A 27,329-nucleotide genomic window follows, 5' to 3' on the forward strand; every position below is an offset into this window, starting at 1 on the left:
TACGGAGTGACAGTCCGCTGTAGAACACTGCCAGGGTCTGGGATATAGCGCTACTCACTGCCAAGCACAGGGGCACTCGCTCTGCTCTCCACTCACTCCCAACATGCCTAAAAAGAAGCCTACGCCCATACAGCTGAATCCCAACCCCGAAGGGACTGCTGTGAACGGGACCCCTACAGCCGAGTAAGTGAGCCAGCCCAGGAGGGGTACGATCTCGATTCTACCACTGGGGCGGGGGTGGCCTAGTGCTCGCACCGTTACTTAATAAGGGAATAATGTTCTGTATTCTTAGTTAACAAACACGCCCTGTTGCCGCTAGTCTTGCGGCTGTTTAGGGTGGGTCTCTATAATCGGTTTCAATGCAACAATTTGAATTCGAATTAAAATGGGAATTATTTCGGGTCGAAAAGATAACCACAAGTCTTATTTCGGTTTCTTTGGAGGAAAAAAAAAGGTTAGGTGACTGCACTAAAGTCTAGGCACACCGAGGCTCTTGAGGGTTGATGGGAATTGTAGTTGAGCCGCAATCAGAGGCCTGAAGGTAGTGAATATAGTGAATCATCTGCTGCAGTAACAGTGAAGTGCTTTATTACAGAGCCTCCCTGGTGTATCATTAATATGTGGCTGACTGATAGTTAGTAGTTGTATAATCACAGTTACTTTACAGTGCTACGCAATATGTTGGCGCTATATAAATACATGTTAATAATAATAATAATAATAATAGTTAGAGTGACCTTTGCTACTGTAGGACAGTAAGTGACTCCCTCCAATCTGTTCTCTCTCACAGGCTGATCAATAGATTGGGGATATTGTAAAGAAGAGTTTAAGGGGATGAATAATTCCATCCTCTTCAATAATGAATAGGTAAACGTGTGCTCTTAGTTGGCCATGCCTTGGCATCTGCTCTTAGCACTTATCATCATGCCAGGGGTGCTTCTGCAGTGAGGTTTGGTGACAATCTGTCCTGGGGTAATACAAATCTGTATCTAGTAACTACTGTATGAGAGTAACATTTCCATTTATTTAAACTGAGAACTATGCTCTTTTTGGTAAAATTGTATATAAAATAGCAATCCTTCCCCTGGCCAAATTTAGGAAGGATAGGCCCGGGGAGGGGCAACATGTGTCTGCTGCATAGGAGGGGCAAAAAGCCCAGAGGCACCCCCTGCTTAATGCACCCACCCATCCTGATTACACCCACATATCCTGATTACACCCACATTTAGAAAAGGAGCTGTTAGTTAGGTGAATTGTTATTGTAGGCAAAGGTCGTATCTGTGCAAGCCATTGTCATCGTGGCCTGTATTCACTTGTGTGCCGTTTAATCCAGCTCTTACACCTGCAATTGCTAAGGAGACAACATTTCTGAAATTCCTCCAAAATAAATACCCACCCACACTAAAATCATTCTTGCAAGCAATTCTGCTTTCATTCCTTCCTTCGATCTGCATCCCTGTTTTATTTCCCAGTGCTGTACAGTGCCTGCAGAATCTCCTGCCGGCTTATAAATCCATGGGGGAAAAGGGAATGTTTTATTGCTAAACTGACAGTGAGATAAATAACGGACATTCCTCCTTCCTGTCCAGGCATGTTGATCCTGGGAGGTGTGTAGTGAGCAATCCCTGTGACATACTATAAATTCCAAGCACAGTCTCTTCCCTCCTTCTCTGCTAAAGATGCAGAAGTGTTGGAACATGTCAGTCAACTCTGTGCTGAAGGCTTATAGGGCAAATAGCCTGTTTTTACTCTCAGTATTGACATAGGGTCTTACAGAAACTTGTGCCATTCTAGTGGCTGTTATGTGGTAGCCATTTATTGGGTAGTTTAGTAGCTTGAATCTTTGGGTGTCCATATTAGATCTGTTTTCAGGGATATGCAGGGTGTAAATTTGAAGCAGACAGTTGGTAGGACAGAACAGTTATTAAATACATATTGGTCAGCATTAAAGTGGACAATTTCATCTTGCACATTAATAATTGGCTGATTTTGATTTGCTATAAATTCTATATAATGTATTGCCACCTGTAGTGCACCTGATTGCTTATATATTGCTCTAGGAATGGTCCAGCTTCTACTCTAAAGCTGGCCATAGATTTTGAGATTTTTAAAAGATCAGATGCTCATCGTGAGACCACGATCTTCTCAGAACAATCGTACGAATTTACCATCAACTAAAAAGACCAATTTGCCAGGAAAACAAAGGGTAGCTGCCTGCTTGGCCCTGCAAACATAGATAGATTGCACTGGGACTGATTTTTTTTGACCTGGCCGATTAATTTCCTGACAGATGTCGGCCAAAAAATCATAAAATGTACGATCGTTCGAATCCCACTAACCGTACGATAATTTCGAAGGATTGGTTGGTCTTCCCTAAAATCGGTCATCGGCAAGAAGAATAGTCACGTCTATGGGGAGTTTAACTATGCTTTATGTTGTGGTAAATTTACTTAAAGGGGTTGTTCAACTTTAAATGAACTTTTAGTATGAAGTAGAGGGTGATATTCTGAGACAATTTTCAATTGCTTTTTATTATTTGTTGTGTTTAAGTTATTTAGCTTTTTATTCAGTTCTTCTTGTATAGCCTTGCGTGGTATCAGTGACCCCCTTTTGAAAGATTGAAAGAGTCAAAAGAAGGAGGCAAATAATTTAAAAACTTAAAAAAAAAAATTAATTAAAAAATTGCTTAGAATTAGTAATTTCATAACATAATAAAAGTTAACTCAAAGGTAGGGATGCACCGAATCCAGGATTCGGTTCGGGATTTGGCCGAATCCTTCTGCCCTGCCAAACAATCCAAATCCTAATTTATATATGCAAATTAGAGGCGGGAGGGAAAAAATGTTTCCTCTTCCCACCACTAATTTGCATATGCAGATTTGGTTCGGTATTTGGCCAAATCTTTCATGAAGTATCCGGGGGTTCAGCTTAATCCAAAAAAGTGGATTCGGTGCATCCCGATATACAATATATCATTTAGAAGCAAACTAGCACTAAGGAATATCTTATGGTTTTTCTTAGGCAAGTGGGAGGCAAAATTCCACCATTAAAGGGCCACTGTGGCTATACTTCTATTCCCATGGAATTGTGCTTATTACCATGTATATTACTACATACATTATATCTCACTACACAGGCTTAAGTATAGTGGCCCTTCTATGTAAGCAGCAAATAATTAAAAAAATGCCACATACATGTCACATCTGAAACACATGAAGCAATGTCTTGCCTAATTTCCTGTTGCTCCAAAACTGTTCCGTTGGTTTTCACACTACTCTACTCACTAGCACAGAAGTGAACACAAGGCTAATAGGGATCTGCTTACGGGGCAGAGACTTGCTTCTTACGGTCTCCAATCACATGGCACAAAGGGGGTTATTTCTCAAAGGACCAATTTAAGAGCTATGTGAGCTTTATTAGACCTTGAATGAACTCACAACTCGAATGGGTTTCAAATTTAAGAAAAAACTTGTATATAAAAAGTTGTATTGCTCTAATTGATTAAGTAAGATTTTATTATCTTGAATTAAGTAGCAAAAACAACGGATCTGTTATTTCTCATGGAGCAATAATTATTTTTTTGCTCTATAGGGGGATGAGAAATTCCCTAAATATCTGTATTTATGTTGCTTGTGTATGTTGAACCATAAACTATACTTTGACTCTGCTGAGGTTGATTATTGTGATACGACACTGGCTGAAGCTGTGGCTGCCTCATTGCTTCTTATTGCACCAGTTAGTTGCAATTAAGTTGTCTGCCATCCTCAATTCATAGGGCTTCTATATTGGTTTGCAGGCATAAAAGCCCTTTTTTGGGAAGTTAGACACCTACTATTACTTCCTGACTTGGGTGTTGGCCAGTGTCGGACTGGGCCGACGGGACACCGGAAAAACCCAGTGGTCCTTTCGCAGAAGATGGAAGCGGCTTCCAACTTCCCTTACTGGCCCCCTGCTCAGATGAACGAAAATGCTCAGGGAGGGGGGGCAGAGGGCTATTTGAGCCCGGGGGGCCCCAAGGCAGCAGCCCTGGTGGGCCCCGGGTCCCCCAGTCCGAAGCTTGTGTTGGCCTAGAGAGGTTAAGTGATCAGCCTTTGATGTTACATCTCATGCTAGAGATCTTGGTTAGATTCCCAGTGGCAGCTCCTTGTGACCCTGAACAAGTCACTTAGGTCTGGACTGGGAGTCAAAATAGGCCGTGGCATTCCAAGTACATTGAGGCCCAAACAGACCCCACCAGCCCACTAATTGGTTATTTTCTATGGCATCTTATAGCAGCCCCTCTGGCATTTGCCAGAATCTGCAGATTGCCAGTCCAGGCCTGAAGTCACTTAATTCTCTGGTGTCCCAGCATACTTAGTGCCACCTATAATGGCTGCATTGCTTGCTGTAAAATGCACTCCGAGTCCCACAGGAGAAAAGCTCTATGTAAAAATAATTTCCCTACCGGCCAATGTCGTCTTATGTAGGCTGCCGTAGAATACATGATGCTTCAGTAACATAGATATATCTGCAGGCTTCTTTAGCAGCCCAATGACAAGCATATTTTGAACAGACTGTGGGTTTACAAAGGGCTTTAGTTACTCATTAAGCTGGCCACTTACATTATAGCTGGGCCATTCAGCCAGGCTTTGTTTAATCTAAGCCTTTAATGTGATATAGTGCTACAAGTATGACAAACTGCAGCTTTTTATTGCTTCGGTGGAATGGGCGCAGCATGACACCAGTGAGGTCAGAGATAGGAATGGGGGTAGTCAAGTGTTGCTTTCTTTATCCTGTCATGTTTTCTCTTTCCTGAGTATGAAATTGTTTGCTAAAAAATAGACAATACAAAATACAATTATGGGATCCGTTATCCTGAAAACGTTATCCAGAAAGCTCCAAATTACGGAAAAGCCATTTCCCATAGACTCCATTTTATCCAAATAATCCACCTTGTTAAAATTGACCTTTTTAAACATTTCCTTTATCTCTGTAGTAATAAAACAGTACCTTGTACTTGATCCCAACTAAGATATAATACAAGGACATGAGTATGCAAAGAGTTAAGTTCTATTAAAAGGACTACCTATAGTGATGCCGTCTGCCTTTGCTGTTCCCCTCTCTAATAGGCTTGTTTGCAATTCAGTCCCTGCAATCCAGGCAAAACCACTAACTACATTAAAAAAATGTCCGGTGATGTATCTCTACTGCAGCAAGACCAAGACCATTGGTCATGCGCAGAACAGTAAAGTAGTAGCTGGCAGCTAAGGAAGAACTACATGCTCAAGTCCTTATTACTGACTCCTGCTTTGAGTAGATCTGTGTGTATTTTTTCGCCTATGTCCTGCCAGTGCTGCCTATAAATCTCTCCTCTGTTGCGCTCACCATCTATCATGCTTGTGTACGGGGGAAGAAAAGTATTGGCGCATCTTCATTTCATCATTAAAAATAAAATGGCAGCCACGAGGAAGGGGAAAATAAGCCTTTCCTTGTCCTTTAATCATTATTGGGAATCAAAACCAGCCTGTTGGGTTCAATTAATGTTTACATGATTTTCTACTAGAATTAGGGTAAGACGATCTAAATTACCGAAATTATCCGGAAGACCCCATGTCCCAAGAATTCTGGATAACAGGTCCCACACCTGTACTAATAGTATACTAATCGCATAGACAAGTTTCTAGTGTTGCCCCCAAGAATCATGCGACTTAGAGGTGCAACTGCATACATGAATGCAGTGTTAGGTGTGTAACAACAGAGATGCCAAATCCAGTCTCCAGCAGTGAAATGCGATTCCAGCATAATGCACAATTGTAGCATACAAAACTGCCTGGGGCTTATCAGGGCCCTAAAACGATTTTATTTTTGGGTTTGACAGCTTCTAACTACACCCATAGTGCATCTTGTCTTGTCTTGCACTGCATTACACCCGAGCCATACTCCTCCTACAGTGTCTTTCTCTGTTCTCCCAAAGCCGCCAGGTGTGCCTTTATTTAAATATTCATCTAAGAAGTAATTAATCAGAGTGTAAATCTGTAATTACTGCTATTGGCAATAGCTATGCTCTTTGTTTGCCCTTGGTTTTTTATTTTTTTTTCCATTTGTGAAGGCTGCTTTTTGCTATTATACATATGCCTTATATCTAAAGATAAAAAAATCCTCACAATACAAGCAGCGTTAGTGTTTTTTTTATTTTAATACCTGTAATACATTCTGCATGGGTGGGCAATAAAACACCCCAAAATACCTCTGAAGTGTATTAGTATGATTGTCTCACTGCTGGCGCACACACTTTACCAGGAAAAATGCAGCACAGGGCATTGTGGGGAACATTACACTGTAGAAAGTGCAAAAAGGGTTGTAGCCGTGAATAATGAAAGCAGTGCTGGACCATGTAGAGTGGGGGCCAAGACTAGTCCTAACACTCGATCCCCCGCCCTTACTGCCTCCTGCTATCCGCCACTCCTTCAGCTGCTGCCGAGTTATAGAAAGGCCTGAACAGAACAAGGTGTAGTTGGACACGAGATACAGTGGTGTGAAAAACGATTTGCCCCCTTCCTGATTTCTTATTCTTTTGCATGTTTGTCACACTTAAATGTTTCTGCTCATCAAAAACCGTTAACTATTAGTCAAAGATAACATAATTGAACACAAAATGCAGTTTTTAAATGAAGGTTTACGTTAAGGGAGAAAAAAAACTACAAATCTACATGGGCCTGTGTGAAAAAGTGATTGCCCCCCTTGTTAAAAAATAACTTAACTGTGGTTTATCACACCTGAGTTAAATTTCAAAGGTTATAAAGCCATTTCTAAAGCTTTGGGACTCCAGCGAACCACAGTGAGAGCCATTATCCACAAATGGCAAAAACATGGAACAGTGGTGAACCTTCCCAGGAGTGGCCGGCCAACCAAAATTACCCCAAGAGCGCAGAGACAACTCATCTGAGAGGCCACAAAAGACCCCAGGACAACATCTAAAGAACTGCAGGCCTCACTTGCCTCAATTAAGGTCAGTGTTCACGACTCCACCATAAGAAAGAGACTGGGCAAAAACGGCCTGCATGGCAGATTTCCAAGGCGCAAACCACTTTTAAGCAAAAAGAACATTAAGGCTCGTCTCAATTTTGCAAAAAAACATCTCAATGATTGCCAAGACTTTTGGGAAAATACCTTGTGGACCGACGAGACAAAAGTTGAACTTTTTGGAAGGTGCGCGTCCCGTTACATCTGGCGTAAAAGTAACACAGCATTTCAGAAAAAGAACATCATACCAACAGTAAAATATCGTGGTGGTAGTGTGATGGTCTGGGGTTGTTTTGCTGCTTCAGGACCTGGAAGACTTGCTGTGATAGATGGAACCATGAATTCTACTGTCTACCAAAAAATCCTGAAGGAGAATGTCCGGCCATCTGTTCGTCAACTCAAGCTGAAGCGATCTTGGGTGCTGCAGCAGGACAATGACCCAAAACACACCAGCAAATCCACCTCTGAATGGCTGAAGAAAAACAAAATGAAGACTTTGGAGTGGCCTAGTCAAAGTCCTGACCTGAATCCTATTGAGATGTTGTGGCATGACCTTAAAAAGGCGGTTCATGCTAGAAAACCCTCAAATAAAGCTGAATTACAACAATTCTGCAAAGATGAGTGGGCCAAAATTCCTCCAGAGCGCTGTAAAAGACTCGTTGCAAGTTATCGCAAACGCTTGATTGCAGTTATTGCAGCTAAGGGTGGCCCAACCAGTTATTAGGTTCAGGGGGCAATTACTTTTTCACACAGGTTTGGATTTTTCTCCCTAAATAATAAAAACCCTCATTTAAAAACTGCATTTTGTGTTTACTTGTGTTATCTTTGACTAATAGTTAAATGTGTTTGATGATCAGAAACATTTTGTGTGACAAACATGCAAAAGAATAAGAAATCAGGAAGGGGGCAAATAGTTTTTCACACCACTGTATGTGTCTGCCCCTCTTCTGCCTAGGAAATCACAGAGACCTGTGTATTATAATTGAGTAGAAACTCAAAGCAAACCATTAGCATTGTCCTCCGGTGAGCTGTATACAATAAGACTAATAACAGGCTGCGCCCAAGTAAACTAAAGGTGGCCATACACGGGCCTATAAAAGCTGCCGACAGACCGAGTCGGCAGCTTATTGGTCCGTGTATGGGGGCCCCCGACGGGCTTCCCCGATCGAGATCTGGCCGAAAGTCGGCCAGATCTCGATCAGATGGGATTAAAAATCCCGTCGGATCGCGGCCGCATCTGTTCGTTGCTAGGATCCGATTGTTGGGCCCTAGGGCCCACGATCGGATCTGCCCGATATTGCCCACCTCAAGGTGGGCATATCGAAAAGGAAATCCGCTCGTTTGGCGACATCGCCAAACGAGCGGATCTATCCATGTATGGCCACCTTAACTCACCCCACTGCGTCTGCTTCACAGTTACCATATCTGTCTCGACCCTTCTGCTATTTGTCAGTTTGCAGGAGAATTTATCAGTCTTTCTGTAGTTCCTTCTTGTCTGTCTGTGTGCACCAACCACACTGATTGTATAGATTTACATCTCTCATGGAAGAACTTCTTTTGTCTTTCTTTTATTTTGAATATCACTTCAGTGCTGGTTTGTTTGTTTTTTTTTCTCCATTATGGAGGCATTATCCATTTTGCTAGAGGTGGGACACGAGGCTGCAGGTCCCATGTTTAAACTTTTGTCATGTGGTTTGTAGAAGCTAATCCCTGTTTTCATGGGTAACCCAACTGGGTAAACCAATTTCCTTCATTTTCTTTAATTACTCCTGACCAGGGTCGGACTGGGTCGGCGGGACACAGGAAAAAACATGGTGGGCCCAGAAACCCAGGGTACTGCACCTTAACGCCCCCCTGGCCCATATAGCGATGGGGGGGGGGGTTTGCAGATGGAGCAGAGGGGGGTTGCAGATGGTGTAAAGGGCCCATCGGTTGTGTGGGCTCCTGAGGCAGCAACCCTAGTGGGCCTCAGACCCCCCCCCTCCATCCCGATGCTGCCCCTGACCAGTGACCTTAGGTCAGTGTATCCAACACATGACAAAAGTCATAATAAGTTCTATGTGTCTGTTCACACTATCAACTTCAAGGCTGATTTTGAGGTTTAGATGGAGTGACTGCGTGCAACATTGCATTTTCTTGGGTTCCAGCAACGCGTCTGTTTACCCACTGGTGATTTACATTATTGCTGGTGGGAAAGCATTTGTAGAAGATTAGTCGCCTGCAGTAGAGGAGATTTATCATGGGCTACTGATCTCCTCATGTGTCTGTACCCTTAATTTAGGGAGTCTTGGCCTTTCAAGACTATCATTGTCATCACAGCCCTCACCCATACATCCAACTATTCACCAACCTGCTAATTGTGCTTTTCTAATGATATACTCAACACCTCAATAATTTCCACTTCCTGTATGCACATTAAGGACTTCACTAGAACTGCACCCATTCTCTGGAATTCTCTACCAGGCTCCTCCTAATATTTCAGCTCTTAATGTTTCTTCCGAGAACTTTACCCTTCCTTCAAACCCCACAGCCCCTGTCAGCAGCTCTCCAGTTTGCAGTTTCAGTAGTCTGGTGGCTAGGGTCCAAATGACCTTGGCACCCATGCATTGATTTGAATAAGAGATGGAATAGGAATAGGAGAGGACCTGAATAGAAAGATGAGTTATAAAAAGTAGCAGTAACCATAAATGTGTAGATTTACAGAGCATTTGTTTTTTTTAGATGGGGTCAGTGACCCCAATTTGAAATCTGCAAACAGTCAGAAGACAAAGGCAAATAATTAAAACTATATAAAATAAAAATAATGAAGACCAATTGAAAAGTTGCTTGAAATTGGCCATCCTATAACATACTAAAAGTTACCTAAAGATGAACCACCCCTTTAAGGGAGGCTAGGCTCATAGTTGTTGTAGGACTGGTTTAGTTGACCCACATAGAAAGTCCTCTGCATTCCTTTAGCGAATTGAGAAATCATAGAAGCATTCTATTTCAGTATATCACATGGCTCGATTTAAAAAAACATGGCTGAATATGCACAATACAGTCGAATTGCAGATAAATGAATTCAAGTAGGGGACCCACCCGGTGAGTATGAAAGGAAGTAAAGTAAAATTCAAACTGAAAACCACAAGCTCTTCCCAAATACTTCCACTTTTAAAAAGTAGTAGATTAACTACGTTATGTATGAAGAAAATGCGTAACTAGTAGTGTGTTGCTAAAAGTTATAGAAAAGAGTATTTGATGAAAGGTCTGCTTTTTAAGAAAATGCTTATATATTTCCATAATGCTGCAGCAGGACAACAACAATGTATGACTTTTGAATCAAGCACCATTAATGGCAGGTCTCTACTTTCCTTCAACAGCAGTTCCCAGTCTATGGGGCTGGCCCACCAAGGGCACCCAAAGCATTGGGTCTCAACGCCAGTTTTGGGGAATTGTAGGGCTGAGTGCTTACTCCAGTGTCGTACTGGCCCGGCGGGACACCGGGGAAAAAACCCAGTGGGCCCGACCCTCATGGGCCCCCACCAGGCCAGCCCCCTTCTCCGGAAGACCCCTCTCTACAAAAAGAAAAAGGTTTTTTGGTTTTTTTTTTACGCAGCGCCGTCCGTACATGAGCCCCAAGCGGCGCAGTCAGCGCATGCGCGTGGTGGCGTTCGCGCATGAGCGCCTCCATGCGCATGCGCCAAATAGGCCCATCGGAGTAGGGGGATGGGGGCCCTGGACAGCAGTCCCAGTGGGCCCCAGGCCCCCCAGTCCGACCCTGTCTTACTCCCTGCCTATAGGAGAGTTATGGTCATGTATGCGTATGTTTGTAACTTTGGCATGAGCTAGTGGGGCCCAACCAAAATGTTTTATCATGGGGGGCCTTTGTTAAGTTTGGCTCTTCACTCTACTGTGTGTGCACCCCCCGCAAAGAAAAAAGCAGGAAAAGGATCTCTCCATGTAGTTCACTGACACGAAGATTTGAAAAGTTCAGGGGGTTTTGGGCGATAACCCGAAAAAATTTAGTCATTCTGGTGTCAAATGTGAAAAATCGGACAATCCAGATTTTCGCTTGATTTTATTGATTTATTTTTTTCCCCGACCTGACTTTTGCGTTATTTTATTAATAAATAAAATAAAATAGTGGATGGGAGTTTGGTTGAGCTTTGTTTAATAAATGTATTAGATACATTTTAAGTTTTAATAAATAACCCCCTTAAAGGGGTGATTCACCTTTGAGGTAACTTTTAGTATGTTCTAGAATGTCAAATTCCTAGCAACTTTGCAATTAGTCTTCATTATTTATGTTATACTTTTTGAGTTGTTTGCCTTTTTCTTCTGGCACTTTCCAGCTTTCAAATTGGGGTCACTGACCCCATCTAAAAAACAAATGCTCTGTAAGGCTACTTGTTTATTGTTATTGCTACTTTATATTCCACGTCTTTCTATTTAATAGTCTCCTTTTCATATTCCAGTCTCTTATTCAAATCAGTGCATGTTTGCAGGGTCATTTGGACCATAGCAACCAGACTGCTTAAACTGCAAACTGAAGAGATGCTGAATAAAAAGCTAAATAACTAAAAATAAAAAAATAAGAAAAAATTAAAACCAATTGCAAATTTCACAGAATATCAATCTCTACATCATGCTAAAAGTTAATTCAAAGGTGAACAACCCCTTTAAGGTACGAAATTAGTGAAAGATCCATTATCCATAAAACGCCAGGTCATGAGTATTCTGGATAACTGGTCCCATACCTGGTATGATACTGTAGCAGATACAATGGGTGCCAACCCAAGAGCCACTCTTGGCTACACAGAGGAAGGGGAAATTCAACTAACACTGTCACACAGCCAAAACAGAATATTTTCTATGCAAAAAGCAAAACAAAAAGAGTTTAAAAAAGACACCTTTCATCCTTTACATATTTATTTTATGCTGGTATAGGTTTATTATATTTATAAATAGGTGGCCGAGCCTATAATATACAGATGCAGAATGCTCTAAAGTCTTGGGTGCCACACATTAGGGGTATTTCTTTTCCAGTGGCATTTCTAACAAAGTCCTTTCCCATTATATTACGCTCTGATGAGCAACTTGTGGACTATATGGCCGCACCTATGCTGCAGTCAAATGAGCAACGGTCACCTGAGACACTCACCTGGGAATGCTCAAAGCAGTTTTTATCTAACCATACCCAATCTCTAGGGAAACTCTAATCTCTGTGTGCATTGCCAGCAATTACTTTGTTGGGGAGTTCACCTCCCTGTCCGTTCCCAACATAGGAGATGAATTCTGATGATATGGCTGTGGTGGGCAGCCTGGCCACCTTTATGATCTTAGGGTTACCATATCACCCCTTTAAAATAGGACATTTATTAAATACACATGCTTCAAGTTGATGCACGGAGCAAGGATTGGTGTGCAAGGAAGCGGAGATATGGTAACCCTATATGACCCCAGCCTGTGTGTGTTCACAGGCCAATGTCTTGTCTATTACATGAAGCTTCAAGTGGACCTGTCACCCAGACACACAAATCTGTATAATAAAAGTCATTTTCAAATTAAACATGAAATCCAATTTCTATTTTGTATTAAAGCATTCATAGCTGTTGTATGCTCATTTAAAAATCTTAGCTGTCAATCATATATTGTCTGCCCCTCCGCTATGCCTAATGCGGGGCAGACAATTACTTTCACTTTCCATTTAGCACTTACTAGATGTCACTGCTCTCCCCACATTCCCCCGTTCTCTTCAACTTTTAATTGTGTAACCAGGGCATGGGGATGGACATCAGGTCCCCCATTCTGGTGCACAAACAAGATTCTGAGATGATGCAAGGCTTGTCTTAATAACAGTGTCGACAAAATGGCTCCTGCCTGCTTGCTGTAATTATGAATTCCCAGACTGAAGGAAGCAAGATTCAAATAATTTATATTGTGTAATTAAAGTTAATTTTGCTTGACTAATGTGATTTTGAATAATGTTTTTGGGTGACGGGTCCCCTTTAAAGGACTTTTCTCTGCCTGGTGATGAAGATTGTGAGTGTTCCATTGCCCTTAGACTCATGTTATGCAGGGAGGTTATCTGCTCTTATGTTTAGCTGTTTAGGCTTCATTTTTTTCCCTGTTAAGATAGAAGACAATTCAACCTACCTATATCCAGCTATAGGTAGCCGCTACTAATTCACCTGGGGGGGTGTAAGTAGGGGTTCAGGAAACAAATAATGGCCTTCCTGGTTCCATATTTACAGGCATAAGCCTAAGGGGAAAGAGGTAAGACGGAAAGCTATAAGTTGAGTTACTTCGGGTTGTGGTTTCCCTTTTAAATGATGTTTTTACATATACTTAAAGGGGGATGAGGCAGATCTTGTGCTCCACATTATCATAGAAACATTAGAGGGTATGTATTTGTTTTGCATTATGTGAGCACTCCTTCACTTGATTCTCACACCCACTATATGGAGCCACAGGCTGATTATTCTGTTTCCTGTGCAAAGCATGAATGGGAAAGAAAAGCAATGTGGGGGAGTTATTGTGAGAGGATGATTGTTTATCCAGCAGGTCAATACCGGGAGCCTAACCTGTGCTGGTTTATGTACATGTGTAGCAGGTGGTATGGGGAGGTGCTGTGACAAGATGGATGTTGTATAATATGCGTTTCTTGTTGCTTAGGAACAGAACCATAAATACCACACAATCCACACAAAGCCAATAAATATTCCACATCTTTTCTGTGCCCTGTATTTGCATGTACATCAAAGCACACTGACCCAGGTAAAAAAAGACTGTTCATCAGCTGCTGAGAAGAATGAGCTGGTTTCAGTCACTCAGTCGATGAGAAACTGTTGAATTGCCGAAGCCAGTAAGGATATTGCAGAGTGACAATGGAAGAGTTAAAAGAGAAAGGTGGGCATGTGGGGGAGGCTGGTGCAGCCCACGCTTTACCTGTTCAGAGTAAGAATGGCCTTTGGAAAACACTGCATTGTGTGGGAGACTCAATACCTGCTCTGCATATAAATGTGCTGTGAGTGGGTAACAGCAGGGAAGTTTGCCTACGCTACATCTTTCTCTCACTTGCTGGGTGCTGCTGACACGAGCCGTCTCGACTTTCATCCTCCCGGCCCTCTGGTAGTTGTGAAATTGTTGTGTCGCTGCAAGTTGTGATTAGTTTACAAAAGCTATCATAATAAGGTGCACAGGTTATATGAATATCCGGGACACTCCTGGGCTGCATCAGTCGCATTTGAATTTTAAGCAGTTAAGCATTTTTTGTTGTGTTTTCTAGAATTCAATTTGTCACATCGTTACCTGGTATGAGGGCCCATGCACTAAACCATCTGGTAACTAGGGCCCAAATTACCCTAGCAACCATGCATTGATTTGAATATGAGACTGGAATATGAATAGGAGAGGCCTGAATAGAAGGCTCCGCAATAAAAAGTAGCAATAACAATACAAGCGTAGCCATTCAGTGCATTTGTTTTTTTAGAAGGTAACAGCGACGCCCATTTGAAAGCAGCAAAGAATCAGAAGAAAAAGACAAATAACTATAAAACTATAACAAAATAAATAATGAAAACCAATTGAAAAGTTGCTTAGAATTGGCCATTCTATAACATAATAAAAGTTACTTTAAAGGTGAACCACCCTTTTTAAAGAACTCCTTGGTGATGTCTCTAAAATGAGCATTTGCATTGGGGTACATTATCCCTTATGTTCTCTGACTGTTTTACCAGTACCTGAACTGACTCCAAAAAATATACTTAAAGGGGTTGTTCACCTTTAAAATATTCTGAGGCAATTTGCAGTTTGTTTTCATTTTTTATTATTTGTGGTTTTTGAGTAATTTAGCTTTTTATTCAGCAATCTGGTTGCTAGGGTCCAAATTCCCCTTGCAACCATGCATTGATTTGAACAAGGAACTGAAATATACATAGGAGAGGGCCTGAGTAGAAAGATGAGTGATAAAAAGTAGCTATAACAATACATTTGTAGCCTTACAGGTAGTTGTTTTTGTTTTGTTTTTTTAATTGGGATCAGTGACCCCAATTTGAAAGCTGGAAAGAAGGCAAATGATAAAAAAAAAACCTATAAAAAAAAAAAAATTAAGGTCAATCAAAAAGTGGTTTAGAATTAGCCATTCTATAACATACTATAAGTTAACGTAAAGGTGAACCACCCGTTTAATGAAAGGTAGTGGTACCATCTGGTTAGCAAATACTACTATCTGGCATCCAGCACCAACCATAAATACACCAGGACACACTGTTCTTGTGCAAAAGCAATATTTAAATGTTTTGCAGAGAAAAGGTATAAGAAATACTGATATAAATGATACCTGACACTTTGTCAGATATAGGGAAGAAAAATAACACAGAACAACAGAAAGGAATGTCAGTGTGTGTACAGATCTGGGACAGGTTATCCAGAATGCTCAGGACCTGGTGTTTTTCTAGATAAGGGAACTTTCTGTAATTTGCATCTCCATACCTTGTCTACTAAAAACATCATGTTAACATTAATTAAACCCAATAAGATTGTTTTACCTCCAGTGAGGATCAATTATATCTTAGTTTGGATCAAGTAAAAGGTACTGCTTTATAATTACATATAAAAATCAATTTTTAAAAAATGTCAATTATTTGACTTAAGTACATTTTATGGGAGATGGTCTTCCCAAAATATAAAATACATACAAATAGAGAGGGGATTTTTTTTTTTAATTTCCTCTTGGGTCCTCTGAGAAATCAGAAGAATGCCAGATCATATATTATGTCACAATAAAACCTTTGGGATACATACAGTGTAGATAGTTACAGGTATTCTTATTGTTATTACTGTTACATACCATCTTGCATGCACTGCAGAGGATAGAAAATCTACCTAACGTGATGACTTTTATAGTCAATATGTGTAGATGCTCTCAAAATCCTGTAGTGCTATCCAAGAAAGGCAACATTTATTCTCAGTCTGCCTACTTATAATGTCCTTTTCCCCCTGATCTCTGCTGCCACTTACTGACATTGTACTATTTTTGCCAGGTTTCAAACATCAGCTTTGTGTTCACTGAGGCATATTTAAACCTGTCTCGATGTTTGTCTTGTGTATAATAAGCCCCAAGGGTATTTAATGCAATAAATTGCAGCTATAACTGGTATGCAAACCCTTATTGAAAATGTGTGAAGTGCCACTAACATCATTATATGAAAACCTTTGGCTATGCTTTGGTACAGTATCTCTATTTATCTGTATATGTTGTCCTTAAAGGAAAAGGAAAGCTACGGAGGCATTTTATTGCCAATAGATTAGCTGCAATAGTGCAAGCTAGAATGCTATATTTATTCTGTAGAATGTTTTACCATACCTGAGTAAAAAGCTCTAGAAACTCTCTGTTTGTTTAGAATAGGAGCTGCAGTATTAACATGGTGTGACATCACTTCCTGCCTGAGTCTCTCCCTGCTCTGGGCTCAGATTACATTAGAGAAGGGAGGGGGTGGGGGGAGAGGAGCAAACTGAGCATGCTCTTGCCCAGGGCAATGAGGTTTAAGCTGAAGGCAGGAAGTCTGATACAGAAGCCCATGAGTACACAATAGAAGGAAAGAAATGCTGTGTTTCTTTGACAGGGGACTCAGAGCAACATTACTTTGAGGGTTTACTGGTATATTTAGATGGACCTTTCTGATAAGGCTTACTTAGTTTTAACCTTTCCTTCTCCTTTAAAAGGAGCACTCACAGGTGTTAAGAACAGTAGAAAAAATCTTTAATGTGGGCACAAAAACATTAAAGATTTTTTCTACTGTTTTTAAGACCTGTTAGTCCTCCTTTTAAGCAAATACAAGATTCCTCTGCACTCAACCCATTATCAATATATTTAAGACAGCGACATTTTGTGCATACTGCTACTGAAAAATGCCTTACCCTTTAAACAAAACAGGGATTGTTTGTCCATATATTGCAATATATTTAAGCTGGCCAACTACGTCAAAGTCATCCCATATCTGGCCAGTCCTATGCTTAATTTTCATCTGATTCATTAAGAATTCTATGGTTTAATTATACATGTTTGTTATAGTTATACAGAAGCAGTGACCAGCTCCATGTTGTAGCTCCCACCCCCTCCAACTATAGTCAGGTGATCCCACTGGTGTCTAATAAAAGGGCAGCCAAGTTTGGGAGTTTTACTTTGAAAGCAGCTAGTAAGTTGCAGGTAAAACGTATTCGTCCCTTTTGCAAAATGTATAATTAAACCATAGAATTCTTAATGAATCAGATGAAAATTGAGCGTAGGACTGGCCAGATATGGGATGACTTTGACGTAGTTGGCCAGCTTAAATATATTGCAATATATGGACAAACAATCCCTGTTTTGTTTAAAGGGTAAGGCATTTTTCAGTAGCAGTATGCACAAAATGTCGCTGTCTTAAATATATTGATAATGGGTTGAGTGCAGAGGAATCTTGTATTTGTCTATATGTTTTTTGTGGTCACACCCTCATTGCACCCCCGCCTAATGGTTTTAAAAACTAGTGGTGAGCACAACTTTCCCCTGTTTGTTATAGTCCTCCTTTTAAGGACTACATTGATACACATATTCGAGGATTGCACCCAGGCACCTATTGATCTCATTTTTCAAGAGTGCCGGTATTCTCTAAGCGGATATGTGTATGTATGTATATGTGTGTATGTATATATATGTTTCGGTCCCTGTTGGTAAAACATGTGCCAAACAATTCACAGAATAAATACCCACCCCTCACAAATTGAAACAGGAAGTGACCATTCATTAATTTGCATATTAAAGTGAACAATGATTCATATGGTTTCTGTGTTAAAGTGCCAGTGCATATATAATAAATAATTTACATGACTATTTCCTAATTAATAAAAAGTAGTGATAAAGTGCACAAATCGTTAAAATTTACATATAAGTATAATAAAAGCTTATATGTAAATGTTAACGATGTGTGCACTTTATCACTATTTATTAATTAGGAAATGTTCAAGTAAAATATTATATATGCACTTTAACACAGAAGCCATATGAATCTTTGTACACTTTAATATGCAAGTGTGTACTCTCCATAGTGGCTGGTGAGAGACCATGTGCTCCTGCAGTGCAATACTTGTATTCACTTTTGCCCTTTCCCTAGGCTACTCTCGAGCTCACAAAGTGCTGCTTTCTACTATCCCTAGTCTACTCATGGGTCAGCTACATCCTAAAGTTATAACGTAAAATGAGGTTAAGCAGACTAGGGTAGAGAATGGTGGGGGTATTTATGCCATGGCCTAAGAGCTTCCCATCAGTAATACTGATCCTTATTAACCGTGGTCAGGTGTGTGATAATCCGCCTGGGATAACAAAATGCATAGATAATTAACTCTATTGTGTAGAACTCAATTGTAATGGATTTGATGCATGCAGGCATTGCCATGGGAATAAGGACTCTGAAAATTGTAATTGGAGTTGTCATGGTTACTTGAGAGTAACTGCAAAAAAGGCTCTTCCTACCCTTCTTTTCAATGTCTATATTTGGGTGTGATGTGATTTTGGTATGATATGTTTGAGTTAAATGCTAGATAATAAGGTGGTGTATGGAGTTGATGCAAAATGCCCAGAGAGCATGGAGGGCACATAGTTAATACATGTTCATGTACTTTATTGATGCATATATCCCAACGTAATAAAGAGATCAGAGGATACTACAGTCTATAGGGGGTGGCTATTTCTGCATTCTCTTCCTTGTCCTCAATGTCCACATTCTTCTATCCAGATTAGAACCATCTTGTCTCTTTGATTCTTCATGTCTCTTGTGTCATATATTGGCTTTTATTGGCTGATCTTCCTGCCTTGGCATCTCTCATTACATTTACCCATGTTCCTCTTCTTCTAGGACAAACCTTGAAGCTCTGCAGAAAAAGTTGGAAGAGCTTGAGCTGGATGAGCAGCAGAGGAAGCGTCTGGAGGCTTTTCTCACCCAGAAGCAGAAAGTTGGGGAACTGAAGGATGACGACTTTGAAAAAGTTTCAGAGCTTGGAGCAGGCAACGGAGGAGTGGTGTTTAAGGTGTCCCACAAGCCAACCAGCTTGATTATGGCCAGGAAGGTGAGACTTGTTACTGTTTCAGCAGAAAAAAAGACGAAGGAGAATTTGGATATTTGACATACTCTTTAAATGTATTTTCTCACTATTTTTTCTGGCAGTTGATTCATCTGGAGATTAAGCCTGCAATCCGAAACCAGATTATCCGAGAGTTGCAGGTTCTGCATGAATGTAACTCCCCATACATTGTGGGGTTCTATGGGGCCTTCTACAGTGATGGAGAGATCAGCATTTGCATGGAACACATGGTGAGAATGAGGGAGGGGTCTGAAAGGCCACAGCTTGGAATGCTTATGGAGATAATGAGCTAATAATCGGGAGATTTTAACATATGCCCTGTAATGATTAGCTGATACATCTAATAGACTTGAGGGTGACTTGAGAAGAATAGCCACCTTTGATAAATCTACTCTACTGCAGGTGACATCTCCAGCAAATGCTTTCCCAGTGGCAATAATATCAATCTCTGGGGGGGAAACGTGGCATTTTTTTTTTTTTTTTTGAAGTTCCAACGGTATTGAAGATTTTTTTTTACAGGTGACTAATTTCGTGTGCATGTACCCTTACTGAATAATTTGAGAGTCTCGACTATTTCTATACCTCCTACAGGCCTTTAAACCTGATGTAGTGAAATTCCTGGGGGGGATCAAGCTTGCCTTATCTTTTATTTTTCTTCTATACAGGATGGAGGCTCCCTTGATCAGGTTCTGAAGAAAGCTGGCAAAATCCCAGAAAAGATTTTGGGAAAAGTCAGCATTGCAGTGAGTGTTTAGTAAATAATAAGTAAACCCTTCAATAAAATCAAAGGCTTCCAATGATATGCTCTGTATATGTATAGAAGACGTCTTGAAAAATAAATGCTGTTATTTATATTGGGGGAGGGGGTTCTTTAAAGGCATTTCACTTGGGTGGTTGGTGTTATATGCTAAACTTACTCCTGTCGGATGCTGATATTTATTTCTAACTGCAGGTGATAAAAGGTCTAACCTACCTGAGAGAAAAGCATAAGATAATGCACAGAGGTAAGGTTCTATGTGGAAGGCCCCCCTGTGATATTCTATGCTTTGCACTATGTAAAATGCCTTTCAAAATGTTCAGGACTGGAATCAGAGTAGAGTCATCCTGTATGGAGAGCTGCAGTTCTAGTACTACAATACAAAATTCACTATAGCACAATCACATTGGCTTTATATAGTGATGTCTCTTAGTAACTAGGTTCAAATTTTAGGTGATTAAAATCCTTTTCATTGTGCAAATGAAGAACTTAATGTTTGTGATCTACAGTTAATGGTCATTGATCAGGTCCCTACTATTAAAAGGGCCAGTGAATATGACAACGTATGAGTTTTTGGGCTTAGCACTCTTCCCACTGTGGCACCAAAGGGGTTAAATAATGTGCTATCATTCTCCTGTTTCTTAGGAAACCATTATTGATATGCTAATAATGTGTGATGTTTTTAATGGCTAAGTTTTAAAGCCATTGGCGGTATGTTTTTGATGCAATGTTGTAATCTTCGAGAAAGGGACACACGGCTTTTCTGAAACATCAGCTGTTCAAAATCAATTTTTAAGAAGCTCTATTGCCCTGGAGAATCGTGTTGCTCTTGGTAACTAGATACAGGTGTTTAAAAGTCCCGTTCTGAACAGCAGTAGCATATTTGACATAATAAGATCGTGTTCCCAGGCCCTTCCCTGGTCAGGTCTATTGATCCTGTCACAGGAAGCATCTGTTGATCAAGTGCTCCGTTCTAAATCTTTTGCGATTCTACCTGGCACACACACACACTGTTACGGGTTTTACATTGCGTTATTTGGTAGTGTGTATGTCCCTTTAACACTCATTTATTTTCATTTTATTCATGCAGATGTGAAACCTTCTAACATCCTGGTCAACTCTAGAGGAGAGATAAAACTCTGCGACTTTGGGGTCAGCGGGCAACTCATAGACTCCATGGCAAATTCCTTTGTTGGGACAAGATCCTATATGTCGGTAAGTGTCCTGCGTTTCCTCTTTACCCCACAGCAAAGTGACTTTAAGTGGTGTGTAAATACGGAATTGCAGAGGGGGTCCGGGGTACTCTGTCATTCATGTAATAGTGTAGGATAGGAAGGAGCTGACAATCCGCAGACTTTGCTGCAAAATTCCTTTATAATAAAGGGATTTTTCAGCAAAGTCTGCGGATCGTCAGCTCCTTCCTATCCTACACTATTGCATGAGTAAAAGTTTGGCCTGGCTGGTGTGGCCTTAGTAGGAGAGTGAGCAGCAACACGGGTGGAGATCGTTTGAACAAAACTCCATTTCTGTCATTCATGTAATTCATGTATATCTGTTAACAGGTTCTCCCCCACCTCCACATGGTGAATCACAGTCGGTGATGTGTGAGTTTTCCAGTTAAATATACATATGAAACCTGGTCCTTTTATTGAAATATATGCCTGAAATCTGTGTCCAGCACACAGCAATGTGCACAGTGGAAGAGAAGTTGCAGCTCTCCTATTGCCATATTATGTATTTGTGCACCAACTGCACTGGCTCTGCACAGAGTATCACGTGTGTTCACACTGTATGTCAGGCAGCAGATGGAGAATACCCTCCCACACTGTGCTGTGTGTGTTTGTGTGTAATTACAGCTCATCACATTTTGTTTGTGGGTTGGTGATGCTTGTTCTTTGTATTCTGGAAGGAATCTGGCCTAATTACTACATTACAGATGGCATTTATATTATGTAATGGTACAAAGCAAAGTACATCTACAGTTTGGTGGGTTACAAATGTTTATATGTTTGTAAGGGGTGAATGTAGATTTGCAAGTTAGGAATGAATTTGTAGAACCAAGTAAGTTGCCTTGGTTCACGTCAAGAAATGCAACTAATATGTTAAGACATCTCAGCCCATGATTAAGTACCTAAGTGCATGAAATGCGTAAGGCTGCTGTATGTCTCCGTTTTGCATAAAATAAAAGTATGCAGTTCTGTTACTTCACTTGTCTATGAGATCCGTGCCTATCGTTGTTCAATGGTATGATCCTTCTTCTCAAGCTGCAGGTCTGGGGTATGTGCATCCAAAACACACCTGGTTACTTGTGAGCCATATAACATTTTATGTGGTTACACACTGAAAAGTCTCCTTTTTTCTGCAAAGACATCTCTGTAGTTTTGTGCAACTTGCAACAAGTAGTGCAGTACAGTGAAAGTATTCATTTCCTAATATTTTAAGATCGTCTGAACAATTGTGAAAGTAGGCAGTTTAAATGGGTAGTTCACCTTTAAATTAACTTTCAGTAGAATAGAATGTCTATTCTTAGCAACTTTCCATTGGTCTCTTTTTTTTTTTTTTTTTTTTTTTTTTTTTTTTTATTTTATTGTTTTTGAATTGTTTAGCTCTCTCTTCTGCCTCTTTTCAGCTTTTAAATATAGGTCAATGATCCTGGCACTCAAAACATATCGGTCTGCACAATACCGAAAAGGGAATTTAAAGATGAACGACCCCTATAATCAAATTATACAATCACAACTAACACCCTGTATAATGAATTCCTCCTTGTCAATACACCTGAGACACGGCCAATAACACGATCTGTGGTTACTACTGATTATGGGGAAATGCAAGGCAAAACCATTGGTTCTTTAAGCAAAATAAAATGTTTTAATAAGAATAAGAAGAATTAATTTTGCTAACGATGAGTACAGGTGCATTGTATCATACATGTATTACATTTATCTACCCTAATCAGTCAACTGTGCTGGGCCTCAAGAAACGATGGAACCTGGTTGCCCTTATGTTAATTTGCCACATATTGCTGAAAAAGAAACTTCGCAGTATTCTTACCCCAGGGTAGTTTTTCTTGGGTTCAGGAAAGTGCAGGGTCTATTATAAAAGTTTCCAAGTGTACATACATTCATATGTGAAGTCCTAACCATTCCTCCCTTTCCCATGATGCTTCAGCCGGAGCGACTACAGGGCACTCATTATTCTGTGCAATCAGACATCTGGAGCATGGGGCTGTCGCTGGTGGAAATGGCCATTGGAAGGTATCCCATTCCACCCCCTGATGCCAAAGAGCTGGAACTTATCTTTGGGTGTTCTGTAGAAAGGGATCCAGCATCTTCTGAACTGGCACCTCGCCCCCGGCCACCCGGACGTCCAATAAGCTGTAAGTCATAAGCCGGATTCAATCATCTGAACGGCCCAGTGTGTTTCTACAAATTATTACATTACATTGTTTGTCGTGTCTTCAGTCAACTGGATTATTCTGTTTCAGAGTCGGTTTGGAATACTTTGCTTAGTATTTATAATGTGTAATGGTTACAGTTTACAAGGGCGTAGGCGGTCTGTTGCTTGCTGTGCTTGGCTCTTGATAACTGCAAGTTCTATTATTTGGGATGGATCATGAATGTGCCCAATCTCTCTGCTACTTAGTAGCTGACTGCAGCTTGCTGGATTACATTTCTTGCTGTATGGGTCACTGGATAGTCTATTGGATGCTGCAAGATTCTCTGTTGCTTGTTGGATGGCTGACAAGGGTTGAGCAGGATTTTGTACTGTATTATTGTTTTGTAGCTACATGGGTATAGATATATGGCTCGATTGGCATCTAGATGTTTTGGTGGGTGGCACAAACTGGACCTTTTTAATAAAAATGTATTAACATGAGGCAGGAAAGTCCACCATTAGCAATGGCCATGGACCGTTTTCTGTCACATCTGACAGTTGTACCTGGCATCCCACTGAAATCCAATTGGTCACCGGCCATGTTTTCTGGAGCAGGAGCCAGTGGAAAAGAATTTGTGGTTGTGCCGTTCAGGCCCCCCTTATGTGTTTAGAAATCACAACAAATGCCTAAATATTAAATGTATTTTAAAAGATGCTGGGGAATGTAGATCAGTAATCTTTGGGAACCCGAGGTTAACTAGTGTAAAAATACACGTTTCCAATAAACTGATGATTTTTACAAATCTGACCTGTCCAGTTTGTTCCACCCATACAGATATGTCGTACAAGGCTTCTCAACAAGAATAGTCTGTTATTGCAAAACCTTTTCTGTCAATTTAATAGGATACAGTTCAGTCCCATAGTGACGCATTTCATAATAAACACTATCTACCTCTTTTTATTTAATACCTCATTCATATTTTTTTCTCTCCAGCATACGGTCCTGATAGTCGACCACCCATGGCTATTTTTGAACTTCTGGATTATATCGTGAACGAGGTAACTGTAGATCCATCTTTCCCATGCTTTTTATACAACTTACATCTCCATTGCTTGTGTGCATACACTGAATGACTCCTTGCGGTAATGCATTCCCACTCTGGCGCTAACTTACCCATCTTTTATATTCACAGCCGCCTCCAAAATTGCCCAGTGGAGTATTTGGAGCTGAGTTCCAGGACTTTGTGAATAAATGGTGAGTTTTTGCAGAGCAACTTCATTAAGCGATCTGGGGGAAAGATCTTCAGAATACTTGGGTTCAAGCACCCCTTTGGCGAAGCAATGTCAGGTGCCTCCATAGATCATAATATGAATGCAAATATATGTGTAAAATTGTGGCATGAGTTACCCTGCTGTAGTTCATTGGATACCTAGGGACATATCATGCACGGATCCCAGCCGTTCCAGCAGCCAGAAACTGAGCAGTGTTTTTCTTAAGATCCTACAGAAGTAAGCTTGGGCTTCCTCCATAATGTCACTGTCTGCTTAAGACTCCTGTGCAACTGTTCTATACACTCAAACTTGTACTGAGTATATTTTAGCTCATTTGAAATCCTTGTAAAGGACCAGTAACATCAACATTTTTTTTTTTTTACAAAAAATCCGAGGTACCTAATTTTACCTCCAAAAACTGTGAAAGCTTATTGACTCGAGTATAAGCCTAGGGTGAGAAATGCAGCAGCTTCTGGTAAGTTTCAATCAAAAAATTGAGGGTTTCTGCTCCCATTGGAGGTGCCAGCGTCTCGTTTTTGGATGCCGCGACCATTCTTGGACGCTGGCGAATATTCTTGGAGACTATTCTTGGACGCCGGCGACTATTCTTGGACACCAGCGACTATTCTTAGACGCCGGCGACCGTTTTTGCACTTGACCCAAGTATAAGCCGAGGTAGAGTTTTTCAGCATATTTTGTAGGCTGAAAAACTCTGCTTATACTCGAGTATATACGGGTACATGAAAAAAAAAAAACCACCAAGACAACGAATTTATGTAAAAAAAGATGTTGATGTTACTGGTCCTTTAAGAACAACTCATCCAGGACATCTTGAAGGAGCAATATATCTTGCTCCTGCTTCAGATCACACTACGTATTGGATGCATTGAAGGCACGTACTTCTCTGAATCCTTGGACATTATTGTGTATTTTGACTGTATGTCTAGAATAATTTGCTGAATTTTCTTTGTTTTCTAGTCTTGTGAAGAATCCGGCAGAGAGAGCAGACCTTAAACAGCTAATGGTAATGCATTTTACATAGCATAGATACAGTATATATTGTACATTTTAAGATATATTAACTTGTTGCTCCGTAAAAGGCCAACTACTATAGTTTGGCCACCTCAATTAAAAAAATGTTTAGACCCAACCTTTCTCACTTTTTACTATGCTCCTGATGAACGGCGCATATTACATATTAAACTGTCGCCCATGGGTCTGCTGCTGCTTTTGTCTCTTTAGCCATGATGAACTGAGAAACTGATGAGGGCAGAATGATTATACTTGCAATTTTCTGCTTCTCCTGTTGGCTCAGCTCTGGCTATAATTGGTTAGAAATTCTGCGTCTGTAGTAACAGCATCTGTTTATAGATAAGAAGGTGATTTGTAACTTCTTCTTGTCCTTCTATGCTCTTCCAGGTTCACAGCTTCATTAAGCAGTCAGAGTTGGAGGAAGTGGATTTTGCTGGATGGCTCTGTTCCACTATGGGCCTTAAGCAGCCCAGTACCCCAACCCATGCCGCCGGAGTGTGAGTGAACATGGCGTGGATGGTGGGCCTGGCAGAGAGTTACCACATCATGCTCATACCAACCTCTATGGTTGGGGTCTCTGCAGAAAGTGCCAAAAACATTCTTTTAATTCTCTTCAATCCCTTCATTGAGTTGGGTCCTTTTGGGAATGGGATAAACACGATTTATTCCAGTGTCCTGTGGGCTCCACTTGCAGTACAGTTCCTGCTTTTATCCCATGATGCTTTGTGGTACCTGTGATGCTTTCAGTACACGATACAGGAGATGAGCCCAGGTGATAGGTGACTGTGCATTCTGATTTACCAGCAAAATGCATACTAGGTCAGTCACAGGCCAAACTGAACTGATGGCTGTTATGTACCAAACTGGATGGATGATGACACATGTCAGGAAAAAGGCAAAACCAGTTAAAAGTAATGGTTAAAAAAGGCTTTATAAGCAAATGGCAAGACAGACCTATCATATCAATAATGCAGTGCAGGCTAAATTTATTGCAAAGAATCCGTTTTAACACTTCCCTTATTCTCAAGAAATGCCCTACTGCGCTTAGTTCATGTTGGTCACACATGAGACTGCCCCAACCTCCCAAAATTAGGATTCTCATATGCTGTCTGGAGATCTGAGCCATGCATGTTCCTTGCAGGCAGATGTCTGTATCTGAACCTGCGTCCAAAGCCATAAGCCCAGGGCCTGCCAGCTATAAGAAATGGCCAGTTATGGGAAATGAATTGTGGAAATGTTAACCCATCTCTGCCGGAGCACTTCTATTAAGTGGAGCACATACTGTATATCACTTGATGTCTTTCTTAAATTGGAGATGAGTGGGGGCAAATGTTAAGTATAGGGCAGTTTGAACATATATGTTAGATGTATGAGGGTAATGGGAAAGGATTTATAGATTTGTTGCAGTTTGAAAGCATAACAAACCATGAATCCATACAGGTTGCTCCGGCAGAGAACGGGATAGCTAGCCAGCAGTCCTTCCGCTGCCTCCTGCCTGTGCCTCTTTGCTTGCTCTGATTCTTTCATATTTATTTTTTATTTGAATGTGATGTGCTGTGTGAGCTGTGGATCTGCTCGCTGTATAGGGCTTCTTTCCCTCCATGGAATTATTTTTCCTGCGTTCCCTTTCCCTTATTGCAACATCTCCAACATGCCAAGGGGAAAAGCTTTACCCCAGAGCAGAATTCCTGACCGTGAGAAGCCGTTGCCTTTAGTCTCTCAACATTGTATCTTTCGAGTATTCAGATGTGTTATCTTTGATTCTAATAAATATGTTCTAGAGAAA

The 27,329-nt window shown here is 40.8% G+C and overlaps 1 protein-coding gene across 1 annotated transcript; it reads left to right on the top strand.

Annotated features, from left to right (window-relative positions):
- The first annotated feature begins 4 nt into the window (after positions 1-4).
- map2k1.L (mitogen-activated protein kinase kinase 1 L homeolog) lies at positions 5-27,329 on the top strand. The gene is given in 11 exon segments (NM_001086830.1): positions 5-183; positions 18,879-19,089; positions 19,188-19,334; positions 19,770-19,847; positions 20,057-20,108; positions 20,952-21,076; positions 23,033-23,240; positions 24,234-24,298; positions 24,433-24,494; positions 25,490-25,535; positions 25,931-27,329. Coding segments are annotated over 11 exon segments (1,188 nt in total). The 5' UTR covers positions 5-103; the 3' UTR covers positions 26,045-27,329.

The sequence above is a fragment of the Xenopus laevis genome, chromosome 3L, assembly GCF_017654675.1.
Source record: "Xenopus laevis strain J_2021 chromosome 3L, Xenopus_laevis_v10.1, whole genome shotgun sequence".
NCBI lineage: Eukaryota > Metazoa > Chordata > Amphibia > Anura > Pipidae > Xenopus > Xenopus laevis.